This window comes from Halyomorpha halys, unplaced genomic scaffold (genome assembly GCF_000696795.3).
Source record: "Halyomorpha halys isolate HHAL.00 unplaced genomic scaffold, Hhal_1.1 Scaffold1056.1, whole genome shotgun sequence".
Taxonomy (NCBI): Eukaryota; Metazoa; Arthropoda; class Insecta; order Hemiptera; family Pentatomidae; genus Halyomorpha; species Halyomorpha halys.
Genome location: NW_027106248.1, coordinates 184,276 through 197,885, shown reverse-complemented (window position 1 = coordinate 197,885; position 13,610 = coordinate 184,276). Strand labels below are relative to the sequence as shown.

Sequence of the window (13,610 nt, the reverse complement as noted above, 5' to 3'; positions counted from 1 at the left end):
GTTTTTATGTAATAACTTTCACGAAAACCTGCTGGAAATTTTTTATTAAAAAAAAAACCTGCCGCAATTTTTAAGGAAGTTATTTTATATATCTCCATACTAACTCCGGTTAATCGACATTTTTTAATTGTATGAGCTATTAAATATTGCTTAGTTAATATATTTTTATTTCAAATATAGAAACTAGGTCAGTTATTGAAATTAAAAGCTTTAATAAAATTTTAAATTCATAAGTAATTTATTTTAATTTACATATATGTACATATAGTTGACCGTAAAGATTTAAATATAAGATTGCGGTCAAAAAAAGAACAAATTGTTTAAAACTATTTTAATGTCCGACGTTTCGCCCCACTTTGCTGGGGGCTAAAAAGATACATAAAAAAAAACTAAGAATATTACAACAATAAGATACAATAAGGTAATTTAATCTAGGATGAATATTATGTAAAAATAAAGTGATAAGAAATTACATATAAATAAAAGGAAGGAAGACATAAAATAGTATTTATATACTATTTGTTCTTTTTTTTACCGCAACCGTGACCATCTTCTTATATTTTATTTTATGATTTATTCTTTAAACTAAGATAGTTAGGATACGGTTGTTTTTAATTATTATAGAATATAATTAAATTTTAAAAAAGTTAGTTGTTGGTTTCTATGTTTGTTATCATTAATTAATATATATTTTTTATAGGAACGAAACATCCTTGGTATCTTTGAAGGTGCTTGACAAAGATAAGAAAAGGAGAGTCCAGGAGGTCTATTATAGCAGGCCCTACATCATCAGGGCCGAAATATCGAAACCTGACGGTAATTATACATATATTATATAATAATTTTAATTTAATATATTTGGACGATAAGGTGAACTTCCTTCGGAATTTTTCTCAAAACGTTTTGGGGCTCCCACATCTTAAGGCAATCTAATTCCATGTAATTATCTCTATGTCTTATTAAAATTATGTCATTATTATAATGACTTCTATAATTTATTAGAAGCAAGGTGGGCCAGTGGTAAGATGCTCTGCTACTAATTCCAAGTTTGAATTCGTTTGTTACAAGTAATAATTTATTCTGTTGTTGTAATCTTGAGTCCATCCTGAAGTTAGTAACCTTAGTTGGGGTAAAATCAGGCGGTCGGTCGAGCGTGATACTGACTAAATCATCTCCATGCACAACCGTCGGTCTAGCAACAGTACTTCCTTACGATTATATATACTAATAATTTTATTTTTAAGCATTTTGATTGTTTAAAATATATTATCATCCGAATATAGAATTTATATTTAATATTTATTGAAACATAATTTTATTATTTTTATTGAGTTGTGAAGTAAAAAATAAATTTCCTTCAAAATATTACTAATATCCTATATTTATTTGAACATTTCGGGTTCCCCATCTTCAAGTACTAATATTCCTCATTGTTCAGTACATTTATTTCTTTTTCGAAATTTCATATGGTCACTTATTTAAAATTTATAACACAACTGCTTTTACCTCACCATCTTAATAAAAATAACAAAAACTTTCTAGGATATAAAATCCAGAATAAATTTATTTATTTGTAATAATTCTATTCAGATGGTACATTATGATCAATGTAAATAACTTTATTTAGAATAAATAATCCTTTTAAGGAATTCGTGGAGTCACATTTTTGTCCAAACTACTCAACTATTGTAATGTAGATGTAGAAATTGAGCCCAATATTAAGACTAAACCAGTTTATTAAGATTTACAATTTTATTTAGAAAATAATGAAAGCTACTACCATAAACAGAATTCTATTACTTTGTATTATCAAACAATGTCAAATATTTGAAATATCAAGGGTCCAATGATCGGTTATTTGAGGTATAGAGGTGACTAAACCTATTCAGCGAATCTAATAGATAATTTTTATACCATAATTATTAAGGATTAAAAGAACACTATATTTAACTTATTATTGTTTGATAATGTTGAATTATTAGCTGATTTCATAAAAGAATAGATGTTATACTTTTATTACAAAAATATTTTGATAAATGAACAGATAAATAAATAAAACAAAGCTTATTATTAATTATATCTGAAAAATTATTGATGTTTATTTTTTAATAGTTTTGTAAAATGGACAAACACTAAATCTTAGCCTTTTATTGGAAAAATATTTGTAATTTTTTTTAAATATTAAAAATATTTAACTACAATGAATAAACAAAACAATAAAATAATAATATCATTTGTGTATTTTGAAAACTAGGAAAATTATCATAAATTTTGAGGTCAAACTCAGGTAAACGTATAGTTTTATAACCTCGCACAGCCATATAAAACTAAAATTTTTGTCTGAATTTATAACTGAGGACGAATTTAGAGCTCTACCTAACTATAATTAGAGGAAATTTCTGAACCAAAAATTTAGACGAAACATTGCTCATGATTACGGTTTGATATTTTTGAATTCTTAAAATTCATTTTATTAACATTGACGTTTTGATGTTACAAAAGGATTGAAAAAAACAAAAACTAATAAATCGAAAATTCCATTCGGTAATTTACTAAATAATTAAATTCTCGGAACTAAAACTAAAAACAATTTTTTTTTTTTAGAAATAATCAGATGAAATGGTCAGTTTAAAATCTTGAGTCATTCATTATCAGTTTAAAGCTATCAATTTATTTACAAAGTATATGATGGAACTCTATAATACAACTCAATAATAAAAAAAAAATTATCTATTACGTTAGTGCTATTCTACATTCTTATTTTTTTTTTTCATGTTAACGTTTTCTATAAAAAATAAAAATGTTAATATAAATTTTCTAAAAAGACAGACAATTTCTATACTTTACAAAATTTCATCCAAATTTACAACTCTATTTATTATTATAGTACAGATGTACTTATGGAAAAAATAATAGTACAAACCCAATATAGAATTTATGATGTATTAAAATTTATGATAACAACGGTTTCAATTAAATCCAGTTATTTAATAAAGAGCCGATATTTTTAAGTAATTAATTCTGGATTTTCTTTTTAGGAACTTTGATAAATTAATTTCTATAAATTTTTGAGGTTAAAAACTTCTAAAAGCTGAATATAAATTATTCTATATTTTTCTTTCTAGTTGTGCAATTTTTCGGGAATATTGTCCCATATTCATGCACCTGAATAATCCTCGTATTTGTCATACATTTAATATCACTATGGAAATCATGTTTTAATAGATGACATTATACTAAACTTTTGGAAGTTTTTTTAACCTCAGAAATTTATAATAATTATATTATTAAGTTTTATTAACTATATCGATAATGTTTTAAACAATGTTCATTTATTTATAGCTTGTAGTGGTACAGATTAAGGTAATGAGTTGGGTTTCTGTTAAAAAGATTCTTGAAAATGTTCTATATAGGTTTTTAAAAAAAACATGTTTGACGATACTAAAAAAAAAAAAAAAAAAATTAAAATAAGTATTAATATCAGTAAATTCAGAATCATACTCATATATGTTTTAATTAATATGGATACAGAATTAATTTTTAATTTTAGTTTAAAAAACTAAGATTTTAATCTTTGTACTAACAAAAGGAAAACGCAGGCAGCCATGATGGTTTCATAACTAACGTCATTTATACATAAACAAACAACACTGATTTAGTGATTCTCCCTTTTTAGTTGTTTTTTAATTATTACACATTTTTATGTTAAGAGTATTTCCATTAATTTTTTTCAAAAACAACCATGGAATACGAATACGGTTTCATGAAATCAGAGTGTACAAATATGCCAAGAATCAATGTTTTAATTTATTAGCTGCTTCTTAAATAAAATAAACAGGCCAATCTTTGTATATTGTGGCAAAGAATCTTATAAAATACCTATTATATTTATACAAGATAAATTAAAGCAATGTTGTCCCTTGTTCTTTAGTCTATTTCTTTAAATGCTAAAATAAGATCTTCTTGACCCTGAATTCATTGGCATATTTTAACGGTATCGTATCCATAAAGTATGAAACTCTTTGGAATTAATTAAAAATGTAATAGTTAACGAGATATGGATAAGGTATACGCGCACAGATTTAGGTCATAGATACATTCGTAAACATCAAGGAGGCATGAATCACGTTAGCTATTACCGGAGAGCACAGGGATGAAGCATATTTTATTTTAATTCAGTAATTATTACTCGGCTTGCCCTCAGTCAATTAATAGCCAACCCCCGGAACAGACTTCAGTTACTGCAACCAATTATTTTTAAACGGGAATATAAAGATAATTTCAATACCAAACAAAGTAACGGTGTTATGTTTATTCATAATTATTTTTCATATTGAAAGAAGATAGTTAACCGTATGAAGTAGATTGTAGGAAGATATTCCGGGTGGCGGTCCATAAAGGCATTATACAGTAATAAATAAATAGTACAATGAAACTATTTATTGTTAACCCACGTTTCGCCCTTTGCAGGACTTCATCAGGGCTGTCTTATTGTAGTACAAAGGACAACTGGGTCCAACTGAGTTGCCCTTTGTACTATAATCAGACAGCCCTGACGAATCCTGCAAAGTAGGGCGAAAATTTGGTTAACAATAAATAGTTTCATTTTACTATTATGATGCCTTTATTGACCGTCACCCGGACTATCTTCCTACAGTATAATTATTTTTCCTTCAGCTTGCTCAAATGTTCCTTAAAGTTAAAAAACAACAACAGGCTTGATAGGTCTAGGAAACAGGCACCTTTAAGGTTGGGTTACCCGACTCATGTTCTCAATAACTTAATATATTTTTTTTTTTTACCGGTCAAAGAATTAAGCTGATATTATGTTCGATTTTACTTGAGTCTCATTAAAGTCATGTCTCATTAAAGTCGCTTCTAAGAAAAAGACTTTTATGAATGTTTATAAAAACTCAGGAGTCTTCAACTGATTCTTCTGATAATGAGTAGATCGTTCTTTGAAATGAATAAATTATATAATTTTTTCAATTTCCTAAGACTGGTATTTATTTGTTAAATAAATAAAATTGTATCCTTGTTTAGTCTCAATACTTTTTATTTAATCAATAGTCCAACGTTTCGGCCATTTCTAAGGACAATCTTTCAATTAATCCACAATCAGTTATAAATAGTTTGTTTATATGATAGTCAGAGTGTGGATCAATTGAAAATTAAAAGTTTTAAAAATTAATGAAGTTAAAAAAAATAGTGTGTTTGGACTTATAATTAATGACCTGAACAGAATAGCCTGCAAAACAATTTTAAATTTTGATGTGAGGTATGAATTTATATTTGAAGATTGTCCTTGAGGATGGCCAAAATGGCCGAAACGTTGGACTATTGATGTAATAAAAAGTGGTGAGACTAAAAAAGGATACAATTTGATTTATTTAATATATTATTTTATTTTATTTAAATATTTCTCATATACCTTTCATATTTTTTTAAAAATTAAAAACATATATAAGTACATTTTTTATTTATATGAGAATCCTATCTCTAGTGATAACATACCTGTTTAGCATACTGTAGCTGCAGTTTTATGAGAAAGTATAAAGTAAGCGAGGAACTACTTTATCCATTTTTTGTAGCTATAGAAGAGAAAGGGTAAATTAATTATATAAATCATATTTTTTCCCCTTAATCTTTGCAACGCATTATAAGAAAACCATTAACTTTATCCGAAAAAAATAAATGAGGAATGACAGTTTATAATTTTGACCCCGAAATGATAAAGGTTTTTTTCTCTACGAGAGGAAGTGAAAGGCTTGAGATCTTTAGTAGGCTATGCCAATAAATGAGACGTAATTCCGATCTCTTCTAGTACAGTCGTGTTGCACATAAATTGGAACTGTACTAAATAGACATAACTAGTGATTAGAAAGTTTTAATAAACTCAAGACTGTATATATTTAAATTAAAAATATTTAAATGAAACCGTGAATAGGGATTTTGTAATTTTCACATCTACCTATCTGTTTATCTGTACATCTTCCAAAATATTAAAATAAATCAGGAACAGGAACATTATTCTCCAAAATTCATTGGACACACTGTTGCAAATTTAAATTTCTCTTTTTATAAATTTCAATTTTTTTTTTCCAAGAATGAAAAGAAACGCAATTAACCTTGTTATGTAAGCTGTCGATAACTTCACAACTCTCATTCAATAACTGAAAAATTACTTCTATTTTTTACTGTCTTTTAAATATTCTTTATTTGAACATAGATTATAAAGAGAAAGCAAACGAGTTCAAAGATAAGGTAATCATTACAAATCAAGTTCTACAAAAAGTGCTGATAGTGATTCAAAAAAATAATTCAGCTTTCACTAGTAACTTCTCGTTAATTATAATATAATTTCTACCCCTAGAGAAAATAGCATGTTATAATTAAATCGCGATTTTTTTAAAAAAGGGAGACAACTAATTTTATCTTAAATTTAATCAATAGTGTTAAAAAATATAACAAATATATATATATTAGGATTTACATTCATGGAAAAGTTTTATGAAATTTTAACTACTTTGAAAACCTATAAACACTACATCGGGAAAAGTACAATAGTTTTTTATTATTTTTGCAAATTTAAGCATTAGTTATCTACAATATTTTTTCCTTCTTATGTATAGAAATTTTTCATTTGCTTGTAACTTTTACTTTCCCATAAATGAAATATATAGTAAGTGGAAGTATTCCAATCCTGAAAAATTCCAAATTTGAGTTTTCGACGGAAATACACGTTTTAAATTTCATAAAACCAAGTTTAGCAAAATGGTATGTTTGCCTGTAGGTGAACAGCCAGCTCAGTTATGAAATTTCGTATGAACATAAATTTATATTTTTAATATCTCAATAACGGCTAAAATGATTCTGATTAAACTTTATATATTATTTTACGATTTAGTGATATTGGCAAGGTGTTTCCCCGTTGAAATAGTCTGGCAGGCTTAAATGATGTATTTTTAAAATTAAATATTATTAACATCTCACTGTACTAAAAATGTATAAGTGTAAAATATGAAAAAAAAAAAAAAAAAATATTTTTCTAATACTATCCTATTTATTATTATTTGAAATGACTTGGATGCACTAATTTCAATAAAACTTTTTTTAGTGAGACTAGATAGGAAAATATTATACATGTGTCCAAGGGTTCTTGCTAATTGCGTCTTAGGGGTCGAGAAAAAAAAATGTACAGGCCTAGCCTATTGCTTTACAATGTTTAAAAAATTTGTTTTTATTGCAGAATCACGCCTCTCCAGCTGGGGTGTTAGAAAGATTTGCTGACACTTACGGTATCATTTTTAAATGTTCATAGCTTCGCTTCTACAAAACCTAGAAAGCAATTATTGGTATCATTTATCAGAGAAAATGTTATTGCGGATCACAAAAATAATTTTCGTATTTGGACTTCATGTGGCACAAAGTGAGAAAAAAATACTAAAAGTTGTTGACATCACGAATCACTAATTCGTAAAATACAATACAGTGTGAAGTATTCTTTCCCCCTCCCCAACCCCAAAATGAGGAGTAAGTAATTTTAGGATTTTAAAACCGTGCTATGGTAGACATAGGCTCAATCCATTGTTTCATTTTATATATTCTGTATTGGGTACTAAACAATAAATTCTAAAGGGGTATTAACATTTTATTCCTCTTAACATTACACATAATTTAAATATACCATTGACCTTTGATAAGATTGTGTCGACACAATGTGTTCTATGCCAGAGATAAAATCCTCTGAGGCTTGTATGTATGTAGGCGCGGTCTGGTTGCCCAAGGATTGCCTCGGCCTATCTCTTGTTAGTCTGACAGGGGTTATGCACAGTTCGGACACTCCTCAACGCCGCTCACAACTTTCTCCTCCACAGCGATGTTGGTAAAGGTCACGTCCAGCTGTGTAAGGGTACTAATATGTTGGTACCCTATCACTAATGGATGATTAGGATGAATGACAGCATATAGCGAGATAAACTTTGTATAAGCAGGCCGCATATGCAAAAAATAGGAAATAAAAATTATGAAACGATTGATGGGAAATAAAGTCTTTGCTTTTTCTTAACAAAGAACCCCCAAGAAGAGGTGAAACCTTCAGAGCCACTGTTAGGACATGATTTACAAAGAGTATGAAAAACAGTGATTTTTTTTAGGGTATTGAGAAAAGAAAATGATAAATCGTGAAATAAAGCTATGATAAAAACCCATGAAGTCTCAAAAAAATTTTTTTTTAATTTTTTTACCCTTTTCTTAGTTTGTCTACTTGCCACCTCGGGAATGATATTAAAACTACTTGCATATAAACAATTGACCTTGTGTGAATTAGAAAGATGATCAGGGTTGTTGGTTAAGAAAAACAAAAACAGTTGTTATTAATTTATCCATGGCCTAATTTTTAAATTATTTAATATGTAAATAATAATTTGCAGACTGAACTAACATTTTTAAACATATGATTATTGTGCCAGTGACTTAGTTAAAATTTCTTTAATGAACTTTATAACAATTAATGAACAAATCGTGATGTAACGAATAGTAGTTATGCAATAAATGATTTGTCAAATAAACATCCGGAAATGCTAACTGTACATCGGATATCCTGTATTTATTATTCACCTCAATCACATTTCCGGTCCGAGGAGTCCAATTGCGCGTAGCGTTTTGTTATCCAATTTAAAGTATTCAATTATTTTATTTTATTTTAATCAAAGTATTTAATTATTTTGTACCATTAAAGAATAAAACTTATATAATAATTGATAAATTAATTTTTAAACTAATAATTAAACTTGTTGCTTATTTAATTTTGTGTCAATCTAATCTAAAGAACATAGACTTCGGGTCAGAATCTTTAATTACTTCCTCAACTACCTCATTTTTCAATAATTAATTATTATTACCTTTTAAATAATAATATAAGACAGGTAAAGCAAAGGTTAAATAACGAAACCACCAATGATCGCTGACGAAAAATCTCTGTTCACCAAATTGCACAATAAAACGCAATCCTCCCACCGACATTTTGATATGCTCTTCGCAAATTTAATATTCATTTCTGCGATCTTCATTTTTTTTACCTCCTTTTTTCAGTACACTTTTAAATTTCTGAAAATATTTATTAATTTTGCAGAAAAAGTAAGTTAAAAAAAATTACTTCATTTTTTTTGTAATATACAGGTTTTATTTATTTTTTTTTTTTTAAGGAATGTACTCACTTATCACCATTACCTAATGATAAGTTTTATACTCATAAGTCAATACATGGATTTTTGCAAAATAATTATTAAAATATGGCAGCATATTATGTACACGAGTTATTTATTTTTAAATAGTTGATCTTTAATATCTGGTTGACAAAGAAAAATTTAAATCCTGAGATAAACTGAATAATCTTTATTTGTAGCATTTGTTTGGTCAAAATAAATTTACTTTTGATATAAAACTTGATAGTTGTTTTGATTGTGGCGAATTATAATATTTGTCATTAAATAAGATTTATTTAAATATTGTAATTGTTTGTCTATCACAGGTTTATTTACTATTAAAAGTCTTGTGTAAAAAGTAATTATAATTACATTTGGAAGTAATTAGTGACAGCAGCTGAAATAGTAAATATTTGTAATAATTGTAAAATTGTAATATTAACTCCGAAATTTCAAATTATCGTTATTTGCTCAGCAATTGCTGTTTAACATTATCCACGCTATTACAATTTCCAAACATACACAAAAAAATCGAGGTAAAGTAATGTAGTGTTTGACCTAGTCGGATCATGAATAGGATTCTCCCCTTTCATTTTGCATCCCATTCACTGTATCCGATCTCTCCCAGAAAGCGGAAAATCGCAGTTGTCGAATTTGATAACGCTTCCAAAGGGAGTCGGGATAAATGATGGGTCCTGAGTTTTATTTCCTTCTTTCTTTCATTAATTATCTTCAAGAAAGTGTGCTACCCTATAAAACACAGGAGCTGATAATTTAACAGTTATATTTCTCTTATATTTTATTATTTTTAACAGTATCTAGAAAAGTTTTTATACATTTTTTATGAAATATTTAATTCGATGTGTTCATACAATCCTTAAATACAACTTGAAAGAGAATTTATTACTTATACTTACTGCTGTTATACATGATGAAGTGTCAATTAATAATTGACCTTAGATTGATAAGAGGTGAAGATGGTTGGGAGTGCGGTCAAAAAAGATACACAATTAAACAAATAAATAAACTAGGATTAAATAATATATAAGATAATATAAGTAATAAATAAATATGGTTTGTGTATTAGTGAATCTTAGCTGACTACACCCTCCGACCATCTCGTATTATACTTGATATAAGTTGATCAAATCCATTTTTTTTTCCCTTAACTGGTAAATATGAGAGCCGGTCAATGAAAAACAAAATAAATACACCAAATTTGATAGGAGTGTAGGGAAATTATAGTGATGAAAAAAAGTTCTAATAATAATAAAGTCTCTCAATACATGTGTCCAGTGATGCCCGCCCAAACCCATATCTACAAGATCAGTCCAGATACAATCCTTTCACCTACCCCTAGGTCGTCCCATCGCATGTTTACAAGTCGGTTAATTAATGTTAATTTATTAACATTTTAAAGGATTGTTCATTACAAAGCCTTAAAACCTTACACGCCCATCTTATCCGCCGCAATGCTATAATCTAAATGGTATTTATCGCAATGGAAAAATTAATTAAAAAAAAAATATTTTTTTATGAAATATTTGATCAATAATTAAAGGATTTCGCCGAAAACCATATTGGTAGTCTACTATTGTCTCCTGGGAGTATTCGGTTAGGGAGTATTACAGGTTTTATTCATTTTTGGCAAATTTTCACGATTTTGATTTTTGTTTAGAGGTTTTACTAAATTTTATTTAATGCTTTTACTAAATTTCTCATATTATATGCGGCAGTATTTATTTATTTACATTTCATTTTATTATTTTTGAATATTTTATAATGAAGAGTCGAATTTAACTTAACAAAAAAAACAAGTAAACTCAAGTGCCGAATATTCTTGAAACAGTATTAACCAATGTCTTCAGGTAAGTACGAAATAGTCTTTCAAGAATAAGCTTGTTATTGTTATTACTTGAATTCCTTAGCAGTAGTATTTTAAACTTGAACAAAAGTAAATATAAAGATATATATTTTTAATCAAACTTTTTAATTAATTAAACGTTCTCTTCATTGATTTTTTACTTGTAAGGTTTTTGGTTAATGCTATTTTCGTATGTGCCCAGAATTGAAAAATAATGCGAAAGAACATGGTATGAGAAATTTAAAAAAATAATTTTGCTTGAAAGAATATTTTGAAATACTTCTTTCTACAAAGTGCCTTGCACATTTTTTTTCTAAAACTCGAAATTGAGGTAGTTCTAGAAAGATGAAAATTTAATTCCAGACTTCATAACGGGAATATAAAAATATTTTAATACGGTTTTTTTCCTCATAGCTCTTCATTTAGGGACAAAATATTAGGTTTTTAAATTTGGGTAATTTGGTTTTTTTTTGTATCTTTGCATACATTTCGAGAATAATTAGCAAGTTTAATTTCATTTTAGCAAGCATAGGTAAGCTTTCTATGTATTTATATTGTGAAATAAATAATAAAGTTGATTACTGCAGAATTTTAGTGTTTAATATACAATATTGGGGTTTTGCTCATTTCGGATTTTTTACTACAAGTTTTTCAGTTTTCGCACAAAAATCCAATCTCTAGTTATTACAATCAGTTTAATATAAATAAAATCTTGATTTTTTAAAATATTATATTTATCTGCACTATTATTTTAAATTATATTAACAATTTCTTTTTTTTCTCCAGGAACATATTCAATAAGGGTCAAGTCATGCTTCGCCTTCAACAGAAAAAATAACAGCGTGGAACTGATCAACGACAGAGGGTAAGCATAATCTATCATTGCAGGATAATAAAGTATGTCATAAGTGAATTTATAGCACATCCACGCTAAATGGTAATGTTTATTGTATCCCATAGAGTTTGTTACAAGAAATAAAAAATATGCAAACAATTGTTATTGTCAACGAAAAACACATTGATTTACCGATGCTGTTTGCATTGATGTGTTTTGGATTATGAGGAATGCAAATTCTGTCATTGTTATGAACCAGTCACTATTGAATAATTTATGGAAGATATTAATAGACAATTTATAACTTGTTTACTGGCAGTTTTTCCTCTAAAAGATTAGTAAAAATTTGGAAGCAATCATTAAAATTTCGGTTTTAGGTTTATAACAGAAAATACCATTAAACTTAAATAATATGCTAAATGTTCTAAATAATAATAAGCACAAATACAACATATAAGCCCCATTACACATTACACAAAAACTGGACCAAGAAACAAAAACAACAAATCGATTGTATCCCAAGAGGCAATAAACAAAATATAGATACATAGAATTAAATATACAATTTCTAACAGTTTCCTTTAGTTAAATATTTAGTTGACTATCCTATAACAGGAATTTTGATTGTTATAAAGCATACCATATTTCGACAAGCGTGGGTGTAAGAATCTATAGTTCAAAGAAAAAAAGAATAAAAGTTTAATCTATAAAAGAATTTTTTTTTGTATGTGTTGTATTTTTACAAAGAAATTAGATGGCTCAAAAATTAAAAAAATATTTCTTTTAAATAAATACTAATTTCAGTATAGAAAGGATTTTTAATTAATTAAGGACAGTGTAACCCAGGAAAAATAATTATTTAAGCTATAACCTCCATAATCATCTGGATTTAGTTTCATGGCAATAACACTCCATCAGAAAACATTAATTTTTTTTAAATTTTATTTTATTCTTTATCAATACTGGTAAGAGAGTTCACAATACGTTACTATTGAAAATCAGCGTCTCCATGCCAAGGATATATCCAGTAAGCTCTAATATCGAAATTCTGGCATAGATATATTACTGTACAAAATAATCTCTACAATGATCTGGATTTGGCTACATGGATACAAAATGTATAACACTAGCCGAAAATATTTTACTCGCCACCGATAAAAATAAGGCCCAAAGTGGTTCATAGTACTTATGAATAGAAGTGCCTTTGTCCAAATGATAAATTAAAAATTCCGCAATATCTGTCTACATACTAGTACAAATACTAATCTAAAAGTTATAGCAGCAATTTATTTAAAACCTTAAACACAGTCACACTTTTTACTTTTCCTTACCTATGTATGGAATATATAGTAGAAGGATGTATTCCGATCGTTGAATTCGAGTTTTCTACAAAAATACACTATGTAAGGCTTGGACAATTAACTTAAAGAGATAAGAGGAAATATGTTTCTCAGGTTTAAAACTCATTTTCATAAAAATAATGGTAATATGGGCAGGCACATTATTTATCGTTGGAAAGCCAAAGGTTTTAGAAAAATCATGTTTAACACACGAAGTCATAGGATATCGAAAAACGTATAAATAAAAGGTATGATTTAACGACTTTTGACATGCTGGACGCAACCTCAGCATTTTTTTCGGATAACCAGAGTGCCAATAATTACTAAATAGTTATTTTATTTTATTTTTTTAAATTCATTTAAAT

At 27.4% G+C, this 13,610-nt stretch overlaps 1 protein-coding gene across 1 annotated transcript in view; it reads left to right on the top strand.

Annotated features, from left to right (window-relative positions):
• LOC106688127 (uncharacterized) overlaps window positions 1-13,610 on the top strand; it is a gene marked incomplete at its 5' end in the record, with an annotated part of 98,684 nt that overhangs the window by 23,941 nt on the left and 61,133 nt on the right. The window contains 2 exon segments of the mRNA XM_067044617.1: window positions 701-816; window positions 11,857-11,935. Coding sequence (XP_066900718.1) covers window positions 701-816; window positions 11,857-11,935 — 195 coding nt within the window.